This window comes from Apodemus sylvaticus, chromosome 5, assembly GCF_947179515.1.
Source record: "Apodemus sylvaticus chromosome 5, mApoSyl1.1, whole genome shotgun sequence".
NCBI lineage: Eukaryota > Metazoa > Chordata > Mammalia > Rodentia > Muridae > Apodemus > Apodemus sylvaticus.
This window is the reverse complement of record NC_067476.1, coordinates 150,038,075-150,059,136: the sequence shown is the minus strand read 5'-3', so window position 1 is coordinate 150,059,136 and position 21,062 is coordinate 150,038,075. Positions and strand designations below refer to the sequence as shown.

Below are 21,062 nucleotides of genomic sequence, written 5' to 3'. Positions count from 1 at the left end.
GCCCACGCACCTCGAGGTGCTTCCACCTGCTAGGAAGTGCTCGATATGTTGTATGGCCATCCCAGTACCAAGTGCTGGTATTACAGGCGTGAGCTAGAACCGTCTAATGTCTCTATTTACTTGGCTCTAAACCTAGCTGGGAACTCTAAAGGCAAAGCTGTCCTACCCCCTCCCTGTGGTCTGAGATTAAAGATTAAATTAATAAAGTAATGTAAAGTGCATGGCAAAATTGAAAGAACGAACGGCTCTTAAACATGATTCTCCAACCATGTAAATTAATTCCACCTTCAACATGTTGTTATGCGTGCACTCCAGCAAGCCCACTCATCTGTCTTCCATCACGGAGTAAATTTTACACATGGGTACGCTGCATTCTCAGAATTTATTTTTGTTCAAAATTCACAAGTTTATCTGGGTTTTAATTAATATATCATAACTCCAAATCTTACAGAGATACAGAATGTTCCTAAGAACTGGGACTGGAGATGTAACTAACTCAGTGGCAGAGTGCCTAGTAGGCATGAGACCTTGGGTTCATACTCGCCATAGCAGTGTGTATTGGCAGGGAAGCCCCAAATTTAAACCCGGAGTCCCAGAAAATGGTCTAATGCCTCTTTCCTGTCAACATCTCCAGAACACATTCTAGAGGCAACCGATGTTCTTGCAACTATTAATCTGTTCTAGGACTAAATGTAAGTGATAGCATAGTATATGGTTTTGTGGGTTCTTTCCTGAAAGGAATGATTTTAAACCACATTGTGGTTTGGAGACAGAAACCATAACTTCATGGGTGCTGGCTCTACGTCCTTTTTCTCATCTCTCGGGACACAGAGCTGATTGGCCTCATGTTCTCATGTGTATAAGGTTATTTACTGCTGTGCAGTGCTGATGTTGTGTGAGTAAGCCAGTTTCTCCATGCTTGGCAATTTTGGTTATAGTAGACAAGGCTGACTATAGTCTGTACAAGTTCCTTGTACACTTAGGTTTATTATGTCCCTTAGGAGAATATTTAGAAGTAGGATGGTTGAAGCAAAGAGAAAGTATAAGAAACTGTCAGACCTTTCTCCAAAATCTGTCACTTTATTTTTCTATTAAAAACAGGAGATTTTAACCATGTATAGTGGTGCATTCTTTTTAATCCCAGCACTCCAAAGGCAGAGGCAGGTTGGATCTCTGTGAGTTTAAGGCCAGTCTGATGTACATAGTGGGTTCTTGGACAGTTGACACTGTAGTGAAACTCTATCTCAAAACAAACAATAAACAATCAGACAGACAAAACCCCAAACAACAGCAAGAGCTCTGGTTGCCCCACATCCTGGTTAACATTTGGTAGTGTTAAGTTTGGGACACAGTGATCCACAGGGTGATCTCACTGTAGGGCTAATTTGCATTTTCCTTACTAATGGTGTTGAGCACTGTTAGTGTTCATTATCCATTCTCTTATTGTCTCTTATGAATGTTCTGTCATATATCCTCTGTACACCTTTTAAAAAAAACCTGTATTATTGAGCCATAGCTGTTCCCATATTAAGCTGATTTGACTTTCCCACTTCCCCTCCAGGAACACATTCATGAACGATTTTGTGGACAGGCTCTTGATAAAGCTCACAACTGTCTTTCTAGGAAGAGCCCAAACTTTGCTATTAGGATGGCCTACCAAGAAAGACTCTTAACAAGAAATGAATTGTTGAAAATATGACTTTAGTGGCTGCAGAGATGGTCAGAGGTTACTATTCATCCAGGCACCTGAGGTTGGTTCCTAGAACCCACACTGCATGGCTCAGAGCCACCTATAAGTCCAGCTCCAGGAGTGCCAAGGCCTCTGGCCTCTGAGGGCGCTTGTACCCATGTGCACGAACCTACACAGACACACAATTTTAAAAGAAAATAATTGAGAAGATGACTTCATTCTCACACATCTAATGTTCTGATTGCACCAGACATGCAGGAATAAGGGAAAAATTCGATGTCAGGTAAGGGTTTGGATCGCCACACTGGCCTTTAATCTGTACAAGTAGTATGAGCGACCTGAGAGTTTCTCATCTGTAAAAACCGCCTTTCAGAGGGCTGGAGAGATGGTTCAGTGGTTGCAGCTCTTACAGAGGACCAGCATCCACTCTGGCTGCCCCACGATTGCCTGCGACTCCAGTTCTAGGGTATCTTATGCCCTTAGGGTTCCATGGACATACACATACAAATAAAATGAATTAAAAAAACTACTTTCAGAGTCATCGTTAATAAATCATATACATGTTGAAGAGCCACACCTCTTCAAACAACCCTATCAGTTAAATAGGGCCATCTTCATGTAATAGATTTTTTTTTTAAAAAAAAAAAGGCCCAAACTAAAACTAAATTGTGGAAACTGAGATAATTTAAGCCCACAGTGAGTGACAGAGCCAGAAATAATGGCTACATTACCAGCCTCAAATACATTTTTACAGAGGAAGCTGCCATCACACAGTTATTTCAGTTTATGCTGTTTCCTCCTGAATTGTTCCCATCATCCAAGGTCCATCCTCTTGCTGTGAAGACTCTCCCTCCTCCCCTTCCTCCTCCTCTCCTTCCTCCTCTCCTTCCTGTAGCAGGCCACAGTCATCCAGGCACGTGTACTGTGGCCTTCATTACAGTATACTTTCATAATCTGTGGCATGTCTGTTCCTGGAACCTGCTCTTGGCCAACTTGGTATTCCTGTTGTCTGTGCAAATGGCAGCACAATGCAGGCATACTCAGTCATATCTGAATGAACCCACGGGCTCAGTGCCGCAGACCTGCTGGCCTCACATCACCATGCCGTTTGCAGGATTCTGCACACCCAAGGACCGTTCCAGGTGGGTTTTGGGACTCTGCTGACCTGTGCTCCCTTCTGTTTCCTCTAGAGCGCAATTCTTCCCTTTCAGAGTCTATCACGGCATCTACCCAGTAAGCCTGGCAATAGAAAGAAGCCACACTGTGGCTTGGAAGACGGAAAGCTGGGCTCTTTAATTTGGAGTTGGCTCTAAATGTGCACGTTGTCTCCAAGGATACTGTGTGGCCTGAGGAAACAGTTAGCTGTGGATGGAGCCTCTGAAGGCCAGCCAGGCCCCTGTGGTTTGGCAGAAGGAGAGATCATTGTCCCTACCAGGAAGTGGTCTGGTGGTCCCACAGACCCTAGTCTTTTCCAGACAGAACTGGGGCTCATGCTAGCTCAACTGGAGATTTCCCAGAGACTCACAAACAATTCCAGTTCTCAAGAGTACTGTAGATCCCTCCCCCAAGAAGGCTCCTGCCCTAAACGCCACAATCTTAGCATTGTGTGCTAGAGAAGGAAAAGATTTATTGGAATGTTGAGGGTAACCAAGCATGTACAGCTTCTCATTACTCACCCTGAAGAGAAGAGGGGTGGTCTTAAAAAACCCCGTCAGAGCTCGGGAGGGCTCAGAGGCACGGATGAGCCCATCAACAGAGGAGGTAGAGTGTCACTACGCTTGGGGAAGGCGGGCATAAGACAAGGACTGTTTTCTATAACAGGAGCAAATTACAAGAAATTTTAACATGAGGCTGGGTCCCTGGCCCAACTTCATAGATGATCTCATCTTGAACCCAGAAACTTTTTGGGCAAAAGGTATTTATGTCCGGAGTTCACAGAGACCAGAGAGCTGAAGGGCGCCCTTGCTTCCTTGGAGATCTCACAAACTTCTCAGTTTCCTTAGAAACGAACTGTAAAATGACTTCCTGGTGGGAAGAACTAGGAAGCTGTAAGCAGTGTCAATCAGCCTGAGGAGCTTTGGCTTAGGCTTAAAGGCCATTCATCCTGCAGATAGTGCTGGGTATGGGCGGGGAGGGGAGCCTAATAACTTCTTAACATGAAAAAAATGAACTAGAAATCCTTAATGCTGGGTCCTAAAATTTCTTTCATTCAGCGTTCTCAGGGTGAATTCACTCTCACCACGGCTTTGCTTCCCACCCAAACATGTGTATTTACTTTATATATATATAATTTTCTTTATTTACATTTCAAATGTTATCCCCTTTCTCGTTTTCCCCCACTCCCGGAACCCCCCCATCCCATTCCCCCTTCCCGATTCTATGAGGGTGTTCCTCCACCCACCCACTCCTGCTTCCCTGCCCTCGATTTCCCTACACTGGGGCATCTATCCAGCCTTCATAGGACCAAGGGCCTCTCCTCCATTAGTGCCTGACAAGGCCATCCTCTGCTACATATGTAGCAGGAGCCATGGGACTAAATGTGTACTCCCTGGTTGGTGGCTTAGTCCTGGGAGCTCTGGGGGGGGGGGGGGTCTGGTTGGTTGGTATTGTTCTTCCTAGAGGGTTACCCAGTTTCTACATTTATGAACCCTGCCTGGTCCCTGCTTACCACGTTGTCTCAGATGTACCAAAAACATTGAAACTCAATACATCTAAACAAATTTATTACAATTTCAGCCCACACCCTACAATCGTCCTGTAGCATGAGGTAGAAACAATACTGTACCTTAGTCCCCTTCCTTCCAAATTCACCCAATAAAAAGATGTCCAGGTTTGCCTCTGAAGTCTTTAACCCCCCCCCCCCCCTTTAATGCACCACTTCTACCCCAACTCTCATCTTCTATTTTGATAAATGCAACCTTCTGGGTTCTGGGCACTTGATCCCAGTAATCAGCCTCGAGGGGCCTTCCCCTAGCTTATTTCTACTTGTTATTCAGATCTCAGCTCCAATGTGACTCCCTCAAGGGAGACTCCCTGTGACCTCTCTGCACAGGCTGGCTGCTTTGCGGCACTAGTCATAGCTGCAAATTTACATTTGGGCTCCACTACACTGAGCGCCCGTCAATACTGTATTTGTGTTTTACACTTGTTAAATACCAACACGTACGGTTTATGGGACGAGATAATGTCAATTTGTTTATATCCTGCTTGAGCCTGAGTAGGGGGATCACTCCAGCCTACTGGACCCGCTGTGACTTCCGTGTGCTACTGCAGTCTTTGTCCATCTAGAGCCTGCCTTCTCCAGGATATTCTCTGAACTGCAGTCAGAATCACCTCCTAACCAAGCAGGTCCAACTGATGAAGCCTGCCTGCCTGCCTGCCTCCATCTTAGGCCTGAAAGTCGTTTTACAGGGAGGACCAACCAGGCTCATTAGTTCCTGCTCGTGATTAAGCTTGTTTCTCAGGGACTGTGCTGTGCACCAGCTGAGCCTTAGTTATAAATGGTTCTGTGCGGCCTATCCCAGGAACAGCAACTATGTTCGCTTCAAAAGCTATGACCATCTTGGAGCCATACCTCTGTTTCTAAAGGTTATAACGACTACCTGTTGTTATGACTACCTTGTTATGACCACCTTGTTCTGTTTCTGTAGCCCTGTTTTGCCTGCCAAACACACCGTTTGGAAACAACCGACCCCTGAGCTATAAAAACCATATCTTCCCCATTTCCAATGTTGATCTCTTGAAGCCTGCCTTTCGGGAGACAGCCTGGGTTCACGAAGAAAAAAGCTTACTTTAATTAATTTGGTCGTGATGATTTGGACTGGTGGTCTTTCTCCTTGCTCCTCTGGGGTTAACACAATCACTTGTAATTTTCCATTGTACCCGGAAAGTCCAAACCCTGTAACATAACCTCTGGCCGCATATACTGCTGAATGACTACCATCCTCTTGCTCCTTAGGAACAAAACCCTGACCAGTCAAGAAGGTAGAGTGCCTTATAAAGCGGGATGTCCCAACCTCCTCTAGACTCGGTGCTGCTAAGAGGTGTTAGGAGGCGCTGGAATCTGATGCGGTGGCAATTCAGTGATTTGAAAGGGTCTTTCCAAAAGATAGAATTTAACTCTTCTAGAAAAGACTGTGTCAGTGTCTATAAAATGTCTAAAATGCTACATTTTCTGTTATAAAATTTTGGGCAATGAAATATAAGTGGGCACCACTTCTTACTGCTTCCAGATGAGAACAGACCCCAAGCTGTGCCCTGACAACAAACCCCAGGCTGTGCCCTGTAACAGACCCCCTTTTGCCCATTCTCCACTTCATCTTGTTTCCTGCCATTTTCAAAGCCATGCTGGCTAATGCTTTGCTGGCTATCCTAAACACGAGGCACAGGTGAGAACAGACATCATGTGCCTTGGAAGGCTAAGGAAAGCAACCCCATAAAACAGCTCGGTGCTCAGTTACTGTGGACCTTCCCCAAGGAGCCCTATATTTTCGGCTTCTTTGGTACGAGGAAATAAATTTGTATCTTAAGTCATGATCTTTTACTAGCTGTCAAACTGAAACCTAATATAGGCATCAAAGTCTTTCACAATCTGACCTTTGTCAAGTTTACTTCTCCCTGGATATTTTTCAAATCCAACAATTTAGCCAAACCGAGTGTGTTTTAGCTTCATTAGCCCTCTTCTTCCTCCTCCTTCTCTTCTCTTCTTCCTCCTCTTTCTCTTCTCTTCTTCTTCTTCCTTCTCCTCCCCCACCTTTTTTTTTTTTTTGCTTATTTTATTTTTGAGACAGTCTCATGAAACCCAGGGTGACCTCAAATATGCTATGAAGCCAAAGCTGTCCCCCTGCCTCCATCTCTGAAGTGCAGAGGTTTCAGGCGTGAGCCCCACACCCAGCCCAGCCTTTCCACTTGGTGCTCTAAGGCAGCAGCGTCTCCCCAGTGGGATCCTTCTCCCTCCGCCTTTCTTGGCTACTTGTGTCCTTTAGATCTCTGCTTAAGAAACCATCTTGTCAATTTTCTTTCCTGATAGCAGAGGAGGACTTGATCATGCTACTTACTATACTGTGAATGATATTTACCTGATTTTCTCCACCAGACAGTAAACTCTGTGAAAACAGGAAAGTACTTCATCTTACTCAGAACTCTATTCAGAATGCCTTGCGGAGATGAAATTCCAAGTATTTCTTGGCAAAATGGAGTAAATGAGTGATGGAGATATGGCACTAGTTAGCTGATGACAGTGGGGTTGGTATCTTTGCAGTATGAAGAATGAGGTGAAATGAGTGGTATATTATTATTTATTACTTATACCATATCCTGATCCCAAAAGGACTTATAGAGGCAAGAAAACTGGAAAGTGGAACTCCTCAGAATTTCCCCTCAGAGACACTGGCTTAGGAGACTTTAGTGTAAGACTACAGGATCATTTGGGGGCAGGAGGGGACTAAGAAATAGTGGCACTTTGTCCAACCTCACCTCTAGAGTCTCACTTGGAAGTCCTACCTTAGAAGAAAAGCACTGTGGGGGCGTGGCAGCAGGACAGCATTAGCAGAAAAGCGGGGGAGACTAACTCTCAGGCACACCATCCACCATCCTTCCCTCCCTTTGGTGCTGAAGTAAGGAAAGTGTCAGGTCTTCTCCAGAGTGCTCTGCTGGGCGGGCTTAGGTCTCCTCTCCATGGAGAACAGCCAGATTGATCAGTCTGTAAGAGGCCCATTGCTAGCTGCAGGGTCCAGGCTCTGCCCCTCCCCCATCCCCATCCTCCTCGTCAGACTGTGCCAAGGGCGTGTTTCCTCCCCCATCACTTGGATTTGGACTGCGCAGGTTGGAGGAGTCCGAGGACAAGGAGGAGGTCCGGGATGTGGTCCTGTCTGACGTGGGCACCAGCAGGTTCAGCTCCTCTGGATGCTCCTCCACTCCTGCCCAGAGAGAAGCGCAGTCAGGGCCGCCCGCACACAGGCTAGAGGACTCGGAGCTGGATCTGGCCAGAGAAAAGTACAGAGGGCGGGCACCTGTCTAGAATTACCTCCCCCGTCTGTGAGGAGCCAGGATTAGGACCTCCAGCCCCTTCCATATCACTATACCATCTTACATTCCAGAGTCAGAAACCCGAAAGTTCAGGCTCTACCTCATCCCTTCCTGGAGAGCTTTAGGCAGGCCGTTTTCCCTACCAAGAACTCTGCTCTTCCTGTGAAAGGGATACCTGCATTCCTAAGTTCTTAGAGTAAAATCCTAAGAATGTGTATCAAATGCCTGGGAGGCCGTCAGGAAATAAGAGTTATTTGTGCTTTTTCAGACTGGGTCTTGCTCTGTAGCTAGCTTCAAACTCGTGATCATCAGTCCTGCCTGTTTCCTGGGGGCTGTTATCAGAAGGAGCGACTGATCTCAGGAGCAGTTTAAAATAAGAGTATGAGTCTTACTTGGTGAGCACACAGGGTTTGGAGCCAGGCAAAGGGTTTGAATATCAGTTTTGTACTTCCTGCCTGGAAGGACTTTACTGGACTTCTCTGAGCCTAATTTTCTTTTACTTCTTCTCCTTCTTCTTCTTCTTCTTTTTTTTTTTCATTGCTAAAATCAAACTCAAGGGTACTCGCCAGGCAAGCATATTGTGTAAAGCGTGTTTCTGAACTCATTCCTAGTCCCTAGCTTCCTTCTCTATGAGATGAAGAGCCTGCTCCCTGCCCCAACAGAATGTTAGGGTCAAGAGAAAACACGTGAACTACTTTAACACAGTATTAAGAACCTACCTAGTAAATTATTCAGTAAAAATTAGTATTATAGGGTCTGGAGAGATGAGTCAGCAGTTAAGAGCAATGGCTTCTTTCCAAAGGACCTGGGTTCAAATCCCAGCACCCACACGGCAACTCGTAACTGTCTAAATCTTCTACCTCATATAGACATACATGCAAGCAGAACACCAATGCACATAAAATAAAAATAAATTATTAAAATCATGAATATTATAGCCATGCATGGTGGTGCACATCTTTAATCCCAGCACCCTGGGAGGTAGAGGCAGGTGGATCTCCAGGAGTTCATGGACATTCAGGGCTACACAGAGAAACCCTGTCTTGAACAACGAACAAACAAACAAAATCCAAATAAAAAGATTCTGATAGTAATTATGCTAATTCCACAAATATAAAAATTTAAGAGCTAAAATAGCTAGCTGCTAGTCATTGTCAGAACTTTGGCTGAGGAATCTATACCCCAGTTCCCCCTTAGAGTCAACTTCCCTAAATCAGAGCAGCCAACTGTTTCTCTAGCAGAAACACATACTTCCAACTTCTACTTAAGATTCTATCCCTGGCTCAGAACTACAACCTCATTTCTGGCCCAAATATCCAGCTCTGGCCAAATGGTCCCCAGGTCTCCAAAGCGAAGGGACATACCAGACATCTGGGGAGTCGGTGGAGAATCCTCACAAGGCAAGAACACATCTGCTCCATCCTGATCCGCAAGATCAATAAATTCCACCTGCTCCAATGTGTCCACATTCACTTCCATAGACGAGATGCTTCCTATGGGGGCTGCACACAGAGAGAATTACAGACCAGGCTAGAGCGGAGAGGTGATCAGATGCACTGGTAAGATCCCAATTTCAGGGTTTATTGGGCCACAAAAACAGGAAGGGAGCTGGCCCCCCAGGATCTGAGAGCCACAAGGGTATCTTCCCCAACCTACCCCAATTCTATTCCTCGGAACTTGAAACTTACGTCTTTGTGACTCAAGATGAAGGTGGGATAAGGGGAAAACAAACTCTGTCTCCGGCTGTAAAATGTCCTCGAAGAACTTCTGCCGCTCCCTGAGACGCAGCTGCTGGCGCTCCAGGGCTGCTCGTGGATTTGGGTCCATGTCAGCCCCTGTGGGATGGAGGAAGACGAGCACTGTCACCGGGATGAGAAGGAACCTAGTGGGGGCCCAGGCCTACGGAGCCCCTCGGCTGCGGGCATCCCAGCAACACAGCCTTTGCTTCCAGGCTGGACAGCGCTGGCCTCAGCAGCCTTTCTCTTCTGTGAAACAAGACGCAGCCTACAGATGTCAAGACTCATAGAGGCACTGCTGGCCCTGGGTCCACAGAGGGGATGGCAGTGCCAGGCACCGCAAGAGCCTGTCATTAATGAAGGCTGCCAGTGCTGGCTAACTGCCTACATGCCCTTCTGGGAGACAAGGGGCTGGCCATTTCACGGACCCAGCTCCCCTCTGAAGGCCAGGGAAGAACAGGGTGAGATAGATGGTTAAAGCACAGGCAGGCGCTATAGCTCTGGTTCTTCCCACGCTTTACAAAACCAAAGAAAGACTACAGCAAAGTCCCTTCCTCGTGCTTCCTGTCCCCCAAAACACACACCACCGCCACCACCACAATCCTCATCATCTCCAAACCCTTTCTGTGAGAGCAAAGACCTAACCTCCTGACTGGCCTCTGCCTCTTTCTTGCCCCAGGAGTCCCACCTGAAGGTATCTATCATCCTATCTCTCTCAAACACTATCTGACAATACTTCACGAAGAAGGGCTGTTTGTAGAGAACTGAGCACCTGCCCTCTGAACTCTCAGAGTTGTCCCCTCTTCTCATATCTGTCTGGCTTATTTCCCAAGCTAGTAAGTACCAACTATAAGGGTGAGGGCTGGGTACAATTCAGACCAGGTGTCTAGATTCCCAATACTGAGTTTTGCAGAACACCAGAGCTCTGGGGCCAACCCTATGCATTCATTCCTGTTCCTGGTACACTACTCTGAAGCCATCCATCACCAGGAGCAGGGGAATCTCTATGGTGAGGACCAAATTGTCAACCTCCAATAAACCTCATCTGGCCACAGTGTATCGCAGCTCGTGGCTAGGTCCTGTAGTACTGGGGTAGCTCAGGAGGGACCAGAAACTAATGATCCAGGCAGGGCCAAGTCAGTGCCTGGAGCTGATGTGGCTGCAGGCTGGCTAGGGAGAAGGGAGCCGCTGACGCGGACTTGAGAAAGGCTCTTAGACTGCCGCCCAGGTCACAACGCTAAAAATACCCAGGGCCCCAGGGGCGGTCTGCGGAGCAGCGGAGAGGGGAGGCGAGCTCGCGAGGGAGCTGCCGCTGACCCGGGGCCACCCGGACGTCTCTCTCCTCCCCCCCCCCACCCCCCGACGTTGTGGTCTTACCAGGTTGAAGGGATTGCCCACAGGGGGGCTGCGGAGCCAATTCCCTGAGCTAGGTAGTTGTTTACGCGACCATAGGTACTGGGAAGAGTAGGGATTTGGAGACAGGAGGCTGACACCGGGAAGGAACCAGGGAAATGGAGAACGAACGCCCTCTGTCCCAGCCCCACCCGCGCCTGAGGAGGCAAGAGGCAAAGAATTCCCTAAAAGGGGCTGGCGCGTGGGCGAAGACGGGGCGGGCGGAGGAAGACACCCCAAGTTCCCGTGTTGCGGGGCCCAGTCCGCCGCATCTGAGCCCAACCCCGCATTCCCCCTCACCTGCAGCGCCCGCGCCCGCTGGCTAGCTGGGTGCGCTCCCGACAGGCGGCGGCGGGGGCGTGGGAGCGAGCAGCGCCGGCCGGGTGGGGCTGTGCCTGCGGGGTTCCCTGGGGACCGGCGGCCCTGGGAGCCGGGAACGAGGAAGAGGCGGGAGGCGGAAGTGGGGGCGGGGCGGGCACTCCGGGTTGGCGGCGGAGGACAGCTCCTCTGAACGCCGGGACCCGGACTTGCGGGGTGGGCGAAAAGTTCCCGCAAGCATCCCTCCTCGCTCCGCCCGCGCGAGGCTGCGCGCTCCGAAGCACTTGCGGCACCCCCGCCCGGCGCACAGCGACTGCGGGCACACGCGCCGGCTCCGGCCCACGCACACTTGATGCTCTCCGACTCCAGAGCAGCGCCCACGCAACGACCACGCGCACGCGCCCGCTGCTTGCCTCTCAGCGCCTCGATCACCCTGGCCACGGTTACACGCACACGTCTCCAGAAGGTGCGGGAAGGGGAAGCGAGGGTCGGCTGCTGCCCAGCGAGTCAAGTGCATGGACCTTGGATTCCCTCAGCTGGCCCAAGGACCACAGAGAGCCGCCGCCCTACCGGGTCAGCGCACTGGGCGAGTCAGGGCTGGAGGGGATGAGCCGGCGCCGCACCCTACACGCCGGCAGGGAGCCAACACCTCGAGGTGCTCCAGAGATGCCAGACGTCCAGCCAGGCGTGGGTGGGCGGTCCAGTCGGAAACTCTCCCCCTTTCAGCATCTCCTGACTCAAACTAGGGCTAGGAGTGCCGTATAGCAGCCCCTGGATCAAGGCTCCGTGCCACCCCCCTCCCCCCCATCCCCTTGCCTGGGCTCTGAATGCAGCAGTGAGGATGAGCCATGACTGGTGTGTGTGTGTGTGTGTGTGTGTGTGTGTGTGTGTGTTCCATTAGAAATCTGTGTTGGGACCCAGCTACCAGGGAACCATCCTTGTCATCTCCCTCTCCTCTGAGACCCACATTAAAATACACCTCCGTTTCATGTCATTTCTGTTTCCCACGGATCTTTCCAACACACCATTCCTCTGTTCCCACCTCTCTGGCTTACCTCCCGCTGCAGTAGCCTCCTTCAGGGTTTCCTGTGCCCAGCTACATTCTCCACACAGGACAGCTCAGAGCACACGTCTCATGTTTTAATCTCCTTTGTTATAATAAAATCTAGGCTCTGATACTGTAAATCTTCCTTTCTTTTCTCCTTTCCTTTCCTTTCCTTTCTCCTTTCCTTTTTCCTTTTTCTTTTCCTTTCCTTTTTCCTTTTTCTTTTCCTTTCCTTTCCTTTTTCCTTTCCTTTTTCCTTTTTCTTTTCCTTTCCTTTTTCCTTTCCGTTTTCCTTTTTCCTTTCCTTTTCCCTTTTTCTTTTCCTTTCCTTTCCTTTTTCCTTTTTCCTTTTTCCTTTTCCCTTTTCCCTTTTCCCTTTACCCTTTCCCCTTTCCCCTTTCCTTTCCTTTCCTTTCCATAGGGTTTCTTTGCATAGCCCTGCTGTCCTGGTAGTTGCTCTGTAGACCAGGTTAGCCTCAAAATCAAAATGGACTTCGCCTACTGACTGTGCCACCATGCCCAGCTTCAAGTGATTTTGAAAAGCAGGGGAGAGGGAGGGTGTGTGCAAAGGCTTGGGTATGAGAAGTGCGGACATCTGGGTTTCCCCACAGGGGGCAGGACTCCAGCAATGCCTGAGGCATGGGCTCTGCTGTGTGGCTAGGCTGAGGAGCACCCTGTGAAGTAAGCAAGCACAGCAAGCTACTTTCTCACTCATTCAGGAGAGTGAAGCTAGTCTGTGGGAGACAATGAATGAAATTACAGCCAGACCTCCTTCTTGAGTAAACCAAGGCGCTCCTAACCAGCTCCTAACCCTTCTCTGACTCTCCACTCCGCCTGTTAACTAGGGCTAATTAATCCCTCCCTCGGAGTGCAGAGCTCTGGCCACTGGGAATGCTCCGTGAACTGTAGCTCTCTTGGTTGGGATGGGCTCTGAGAATGAGACTTCATTCTACTATGAACTTACGACATAGGAAGGGGGCCCTAACTGTTGGCACTTCTGTGGGAGTTACCAGTGCCTCTGAGGTTATTTTGTCTACTTTACAGACATGGAGCTGTAGAGAGGTAGAGAAAATACTGATGTTCTAAGCTAGTCACTGACAGGGCTGGAATTGGAACCTGGGCAGGCTGCCTCCTGAGATAGCTGTCACCATGGCTCCAAGCATGCCCTTTTATTCTGTTGTAAGTTTCATTTTCAAGAAATATTATAGCACGTTTGAGCCTTACTTCTCATTAATGGATAGAGTAGAGACTTGGTCTCATTTTCTGCCACAGAAATGAGGCCAATCTGGATGGCGTACAGTGACTGGAGCTTAGCTCCCAAGGTCACCGACTCTCTCACCCTATCTCCTACCCCTGCCCCATTTTCAAACTCATCTCTGGAAGAACTCTGGAAAGCAAGCTTTGTAAAAGCTAGTCAAGTGCAGGAGAGCAAGAAGAGTGTATAGAGCAGGAGCTCAGTCTAATTGATTGGGAATAATCAACTGAGCCCTGGATTATTTTCAATCAAAGTTGATGAAAGATCAAGATATCTGTCCCTCTTATTGCCAGATATTTACCAAAGACTGGTTAGAGGAGGGCAATATCCAAGCTGAAATTAAGTCATTGAGCTGCACTAGAACTGTCATCCAAAAGAATGATCTTGGATGGCAAGGAATGGACTGGCCAAGAGAGTAGAAAGATCAGTGAGGAGCAGATGACCTGACACTTGTAGCTTCCAGCTGGGATGCAGACAGCTGGGAAGAACATCAATTTCTAAAATTTGTTGAACAGTCTTCATAGCTTTTGTCAACCTTTAGAGAATCAAGGACGCAAGTAACTAATGAGCGTGAATTCCAAAGGATAGGAGCCCACAAAGACAGACTGTAGGCACGGGTTTACTTCTGAGGGGGAACATGAAATCTTCATGTGTAAAGGTAAGAAGAATTAGAAGAACTAGTTAGCTAAAATGTTTATTGAACTGTTACAGGCCCACTGTGGCTCAAACAGGGGCTAAGTCTGCAGGAATTCAGATAATAGGACAGTGACAGAGACAACTCAGCCTTTCACACTAATGGCTTCACACAGGACAGCAGTTTCCAAGCACAAATCACACTGTGCTTGGTGCCTAACATTCTATGTACTACGTCCATGGATTGGTCAAAACACAATACATTCATGGAAATGCAGAAACTGCCAAGAATCAAAGTCAGAGGCTGGAGAGGGGTGCAAACCAGCACGCAGGAGGAAGACAGCAGAGTGTCTGAGCTCAAGGCCAGCCTGCTCTTCCGAGACTCCCAGTACAGCCAGGGCTACACAGAGAAACCCTGTTTTGAAAAACCAAACAAACAAAAAGCCGAGGTTATGACTCTGTCAAGTAATCAGGAGGGCCAGCTTTGAGCCCCCAATGCTGCAGCTGCCTGACAGAATTTAAGAGAACGACGGTCCATGAGATGTTCTCCTGGAAGATGGAGATAATGTAAGTGAGTAGAATTCTTAGCAGAGAGCGAGAAGCTATCACAGACATATGCATCACTAGAAACAGACACAGAAGGTGGAAACATTTGAAGAACACCTTAAAGTTCAGCACAGCAAAGGAACATATTGGTGAACTTGAAGACAGTTCAACAGAGGTTTCTCAAAATGAAACATAAAAAATAGTCAAACAAAATCACAACTAGGGCTGAGATGTCACTCAAGTAGGTAAGGGCCTGTGCAGAATGCACAAGGCTCTGCATTAAAATAGGGCCCGAGAGCAGGAGGGTCAGAAGGTCAGTCTTCATCTGCATACTGAGTTTGAGGCCAGCCTGGGCTACATGTAACCCTACCTCAAAAGAAAGAAAAATATGTAAAAAATGTAGGCTGGTGTGTTGGTGCAAGTCTTTAATCCCAGCACTCTGGAGGCAGAGGCAGGTGGATCTCTGAGTTGGAAGCCATTCGGGTCTACAAAGTTGGTTCCAGAGACAGGGGAGACTACACAGAAAAACCCTGTCTTGAGAAAACTAAAACTAAAATAAAACCAAAGAAACAAAGACATTTAGGGCTGTAAATGGAGACAGTGTTAAATTGTTAAGATGTTAGAATAGATAACTAGTTTGCCTTACTATTGTTCGTTCTCTCTCTCTCTCTCTCTCTCTCTCTCTGTCTCTCTCTCTCTCTCTCAGTCTGTGTGTGTGTGTGTACATGTGAGAGTACAAGTGTGTCAGCTGTGCATGCTGGTGTGTACACTGCCCATGTATGCCCAGAGGTCAACATGAGGTACACTACTCACTCCCCTTACTTCTGAGACAAGGTCTATCTCTGGACTGACCTCACGCATTGGCTACCCTGACTGTCCAGTGAGCCCCAGGAATCAGGCTGTGGTAGCCCCCTGCCCTGCCGTCACCAGCAGGGTTGGACTCTGGCCAGCCAGCACAACCTAGGTCTTCATGGGAGCTATGACTCCAACTCAGCGCCTAGTGCTTGCACAGTAGGTACTTTGTTGACTGAGACATCTACCCAGCCCCGTTGTCACTATTTACTATTTGTATCCTATATAATCAGATTGTATATTTTAACTGTATACAACAAAATTATATACAATAAAACTTCAAAGATTGCCTGTTGAACATTTTAAAAATAAATCACCACTAATAACTAGTGTAGCCCCTCCTTGGGCCTCTTGGTTGAGCCTGCCTTGATGAGAGTGTCAGGATTCCAAAGGCCTCGACTTTCAGGATCTAACTTGAAGTCACTAAGAATCAGTCCTATGCTTTTTTGGGGGGTTGGGTTTTTGTTTGTTTGTTTTTTCTTGAGATCGGGCTTCTCTGTGTAACAGCCCTGGCTATCCTGGAACTTGTTTTGTAGACTAGGCTGGCCTCGAACTCATGTAGATCTGCCTGCCTCTGGCTCCCAAGTGCTGGCACTAAATGTGTGCATCACCACACCTAGCTTCCTACACTTCTGTAGGTTTTTTCTAAGTTTTGGGTTTTCATAAGACTCATTTTGAGTTCATTTTTATAACTAAGATCTGGATTAAAGTTCACTGTTGCATTACAACAATGCAAGGATTTCAATACAACTTAATGAAAAGGTTATCTTCTAAAACTGAAATGCTCTATAATGCCTTCATAACAAATACTTCATTGCTTCCCAGTAACACTTCAAATCAGACAGTGAATCCTGCAACTTTTCCAAAGTCAGGTTGCATTTGCCTTTCTTTATACATTTTAAAATTAGATTGTTGATTTGATTTCTATACAGAATTCCATTAGGATTTTGACTCTATTCTGTCTTTGTGAGAGGGTTCTGCAATACAGTCCTAGCTGCCCCAAAACTTATGGCAATCCTCCTGCCTCTGTCCCAACCAGCCTTTTTTTTTTTTTTTTTTTTTTTTTTTTTTTTTTTTTTTTTTTTTTTTTTTTGGTTTTTTGGAGACAGGGTTTCTCTGTGTAGCCCTGGCTGTCCTGGAACTCACTCCGTAGACCAGGCTGGCCTCGAACTTAGAAATCTGCCTGCCTCTGCCTCCCAGAGTGCTGGGATTACAGGCGTGCGCCATCACCGCAGCCTGGCTTTTTTTGTTTTGTTTTTGTTTTTTTTTGGGGGGGTGACCAGCCCATTGCTGGACTGTAGGTGTGTCCAGCACACCCCGCTGTGCACTCTGCTCTCCCGAGCACACCCCGCTGTGCACTCTGTAGGTGTGTCCAGCACACCCCGCTGTGCGCTCTGCTCTCCCGCGCTGCTCTGCACATCCCACCTTTGCATATTCAGTTGCAGTTTAATTTTTTCAACCTGAACCTGCCAATGGAGTTTTGGAAGTTTAAGAGCCTTTTCTTACTGTTAAAAATATTTTTAAATTATTTACTTATTTTTTATTTATTTATTTGTTTATTTATTTAATTGTTTACCCATTTCCAGCTTGCCACAGCATGCATTTGTCAGAGGACAAATTATAGGAACTGGTTTTCTTTTCTACCATGTGGGGTTCAGGAATCAAACTCGGGGTGTCAGACTTTGTAGCAAGCATCTCTATCCAAAAGTCATCTTGTCAGCCCTAAAATTATTTTTAAAAATTTGAAATGATTATAGATTCAAAGACAATTGAAAAGTCTTGCAGCTCTTCCTTGGTCTGAGAAAGGTTTTCTCACCCCTCAGAACTGCCAGGTGTGTTCTCAGCGCGCCCACCTTTCGGACTGCAGTTAGGGATTGTGCTCCGTTAGGTTCTCTGAGATCCATGACCTCACCACACAACCCCCACATCTATGACTCAGAGAACACCAAGGAAGAGGATCGGGGACTGTAAGCGCCCAAGCAGCAGGAAATCTGCTGTGAGAGTGAGACTCCTGGGAAGGACAGGAAGAAAGATTTACCCATGCCACTGCAACAGCATGGCCACCTAAGCAACGTCTGAAGAATTACCACCCCAGTCAGCACGCAGGCATGGAAAGGGCAGGTCTCAGGGCGCCACGCCCCATCTGTACTCCTGACAGTGGGAGAAATGGTCTCCCTAGGAATGAGTTCCCTACAGTTCCACTGCTCAGTCTTGAAATCATAAACTGGCAAGTTGTGTGTGTATGTATGTATGTATGTATGTGTGTGTGTATATGTATATGTGTGTGTATGTGTGTGTTATGTATATATAACAATTTAATAAGGGGCCATGAATTTTAGAGGAAGCTAAGTAGGAGGGGACATAGGGAGGCAGAAAAGATATAATGATAGTTTAATTTTAAAAAGTGAAAAGACAAACCACACAAATACTATGGCACCTGGACACCGGAAGAAGAGTCTCCTTTCTTTGGCGTGGTGTCAGACACCATGGCCAAGGCAACTCTTAGAAGGTATTTCTTTGGAGTTACAATTACAGTCCCTTGCTTACGGTTTCAGGCGGTTAGCTCGTCATAGCCGAGAGCTTTGCATCTTGATCCACAGACAACAGAGACACTAGATAGGCCTGGTGGAGGCTCCTGAAACCTCAAAAGCCTACTCCCAGTGACGCCCGCTCCCAAAGGCTAGGCTACGCCTCCTAGTCTTTTCAAACAGTTCATCAACTGGGGACTAAGCAAGGAAAAGTACAAGCCTATGGATTCCATGCTCAGTCGCACCAGCAGAGGGGGATCCTGGGAGGCCCCAGTGGGTGACTGTGTACAGATGTGCACTCTGACAGCACTAATGGGACTCAGTGTCACAATAGCAGGATGTTTATATCGGGAGGGAGGTAAGCGGGGGGGGGGGGGGGGGCAGAGTCCAGGGGAGCTGAGGTGGAGGGTGGGGTAGCTATGACCAAGATACAGTGTACATGTATGAAATCGTTAAGGAAGAAAACAAGAATTCAGGTGCTAGACTGTATGTTTAGAGCTTCCTTCTCTTTACTACATACCTCTGCCCTTTACAGCCCCTCTGTGAGAAGGCCCTGCCCACATCCTTTGTCTGGCCAGCATTTGTATTTCCTTCACTGATCCCCTTAGATTGGGTCAAGACCCTCATTTACCCTTGTCACAGACAATGCTATATAGTTGTGGGGTTTTTGTTTTTGTTTTTAACTTGATTATGATCTGTGATCCTATCAGACACAGTTCTAGGTCCTGGAGGATTTATCAATGAATGAAACAAACAAACTCCTGCCCTTGAGACATCTACATTCTACAGGTGCCTCTCCCCTTGGCTTACAGGCTTGAAATGCACACAGACAGGGGGCAGGTTCCGCCTACAGTGTTGCTGTCCAAGGTGCCTACCCCAGAGCAGACCCCAGCTCCTGAGCTGGCACTGTAAGTGGTCTAATGCAGCATCTGCAGCCCAGTACAACCCACGGGATAAGCACTGCATCATCGGCAGTAGCAGCAGCAGGATCCCTGGGCAATAGAGAGGCCAAGGACACTGGGATCCACAGAAGAGTGTGCACCAAGGGACAGTCCTTGACATCTATCTTCCTTCCTGATTACTCCTTGTTATCTTCCACAATTAACACACTGTCATAAGACAGATAAGGGATGTTTAAGAAAGTCCATGATGGAGTGAGTTGCTAAACTTGATTGGGTATCTATCACACTGGCTAGGTAATGGGACAATGCCTGAGAAGCCATTTCATACAAGCTCTTTGGATTATTCTGATGTAGCCACCCACACAGCAGGGCTTCAGACAGACCATCATGCTTTAGGGTGTGCCTTGATCTGTCCCGAGCCACTGTAACTTTCTCTTCAATCTCATGTTCTACTACCACAGCTTCCATTTCTTTGGGACTCTGTTCAAATCTCATCTTGATAAATATTTCACAAACCAGACTTCTGCCTTAAAGGGAAAAGTTATGCGCACATATATGTGTATCTGAATGTAAATACAGACACCTATGGAACCAGAGGGCTGGTGGAACTCCTGAAACTGAAGCTACAGTTGGCTGGGATCTGTTCCACATAGGTGCTGGGAACTGTTAGGTCGGCCCACTGAGCAATCTTTCTAGACTGGTTCTTGCTTTGTCTGGAGATAGTGTCTGCATGATGGTCTGTCTGAAGCCCTGCTGTGTGGGTGGCTACATCAGAATAATCCAAAGAGCTTGTATGTTCTCTGTGTGTAGTTAGGCTGGTCTTGAGCTGATTGCCCCAGGCTTCAAGTGCTGGGTTCCAGGCTTATACAACTACATTTTTTAATACAGCAGACCCCCCCTTTACCTTTCTTACCCCCTTCCCCCTGTTTACTTTGATCCAAACACTTAGCTCCACCTGCTTAAGTGACTCGCAGGCTCAGGAAAGTCTACCCCTCCATTTTGAGAATCTCTGTAGGATCGTTCCAAAGTGCAGCCACCACCAAAGGTTAAATGACTAAACTTATAATTACATGAATAATACTGCGCATACACAAACGTAAAATGGCTCCCGCTTGTCCCTTTCTAACCTTGAAAGCCATCGCTTGCATGTCTCCCTGACAGTCTCTACTCTGCAGACTTGCAAAAATACAATGTATAAAGGCTTGTTCCTGAATATTTTTTCTTTACCCTAAGTCCAGTGACACCAACTGGTGAGCTGAAATGAACTTCAGGAGGAGTGGTCCACAGGAGAGGTAAGCATGGCAAACTGGGCTTAAAAAGATTGTTTCACTGATTTGTCCGTGGTTGGCATGGGCCAAATTCAGCTCATCTGTGGTACTTATAAATAGTCTTCCTGCCATAAAACCATGCCCACTCACATGCTATCTGTGGCTGCTTTACACAGAACCAAGGTAGGCAGTTATAGCTCTAGCTGAGAAGTCCCACAGTAGCATTCTTCCAGAGAAGAAAATAACTGGCCACTGGCCTGCCTTAAGTAATGGGAGCTGGGCTTGGTGGCACACACCTTTAATCCCAGCACTCGGAGGCAAAGGCAGGCAGATCTCTGAGTTTGAGGCCAGGCTGGTCTACAGAGCTAGCTAGTTCTAGAACAGTCAGGGATACATAGGGAAATCCTGTCTCTAAAAATTAAAAGAAGAAACGAAAGAAAAAGAAAATCCTGGAGAAAACATTAGCAATGCAAAGCCAATCAGGTCATTGAGAGCAGGAGAGAAATTTCTAAGTTTCTCTTATTGTTTCATAGTCCCTGGTATTTCATATTTTTGCCTTCTTGCCCTCCAGTTTGAATACAAATTCTAATCCCTATGTTGGTATCACACTTGTTTAGATATGACCACATGCTGGCCTCGGATAGAAAGAAGACTTAGGCAAAATTCGAGGAAAGTATACTATAAATATTAGCTGCGCTGGGAGAGACAACTAAGAGAGCACTAAGTGAGGGAACTAAGAAAGCTCCCTGAGTTTGAGGTTAGCCTGGGCAACATAGAAAGACAATTATTTCAAAAACAAAATAGAGGGCTGGAGAGATGGCTCTGTGGTTAGAAACATACACTGCTCTTACGAAAAATCCAACTTTGCTT

At 47.3% G+C, this 21,062-nt stretch overlaps 2 protein-coding genes across 2 annotated transcripts in view; both read right to left on the bottom strand.

The window, feature by feature from the left end:
• Positions 1 to 6,969: 6,969 nt before the first annotated feature.
• Dbndd2 (dysbindin domain containing 2) lies at positions 6,970 to 9,544 on the bottom strand. Its single transcript, XM_052184241.1, has 3 exons — positions 9,406 to 9,544; positions 9,082 to 9,219; positions 6,970 to 7,608 (listed from the first exon to the last, which is right to left on the bottom strand). Exons 1-3 carry the CDS (start codon positions 9,542 to 9,544, stop codon positions 7,409 to 7,411), a joined length of 477 nt encoding a protein of 158 aa, XP_052040201.1. The 3' UTR covers positions 6,970 to 7,408.
• The window catches only part of Sys1 (SYS1 golgi trafficking protein), a 42,267-nt gene continuing 30,661 nt past the window's right edge, over positions 9,457 to 21,062 (bottom strand). The window contains exon 3 of the mRNA XM_052184243.1: positions 9,457 to 9,552. Within this exon, the coding sequence (XP_052040203.1) occupies positions 9,546 to 9,552 (7 nt within the window). The 3' untranslated portion in view covers positions 9,457 to 9,545. The remainder of the gene's footprint in view (positions 9,553 to 21,062) is intronic.

Coding starts and splice junctions, on each gene's coding strand:
- Dbndd2 (XM_052184241.1), bottom strand. CDS start 9,544: ATGGACCCAAATCCACGAGCAGCCCTGGAGCGCCAGCAGCTGCGTCTC. Junction 9,220..9,405: donor TCATCTTGAGTCACAAAGAC/GTAAGTTTCAAG, acceptor CTCTGTGTGCAG/CCCCCATAGGAAGCATCTCG. Junction 7,609..9,081: donor ACCGACTCCCCAGATGTCTG/GTATGTCCCTTC, acceptor CTCTCTGGGCAG/GAGTGGAGGAGCATCCAGAG.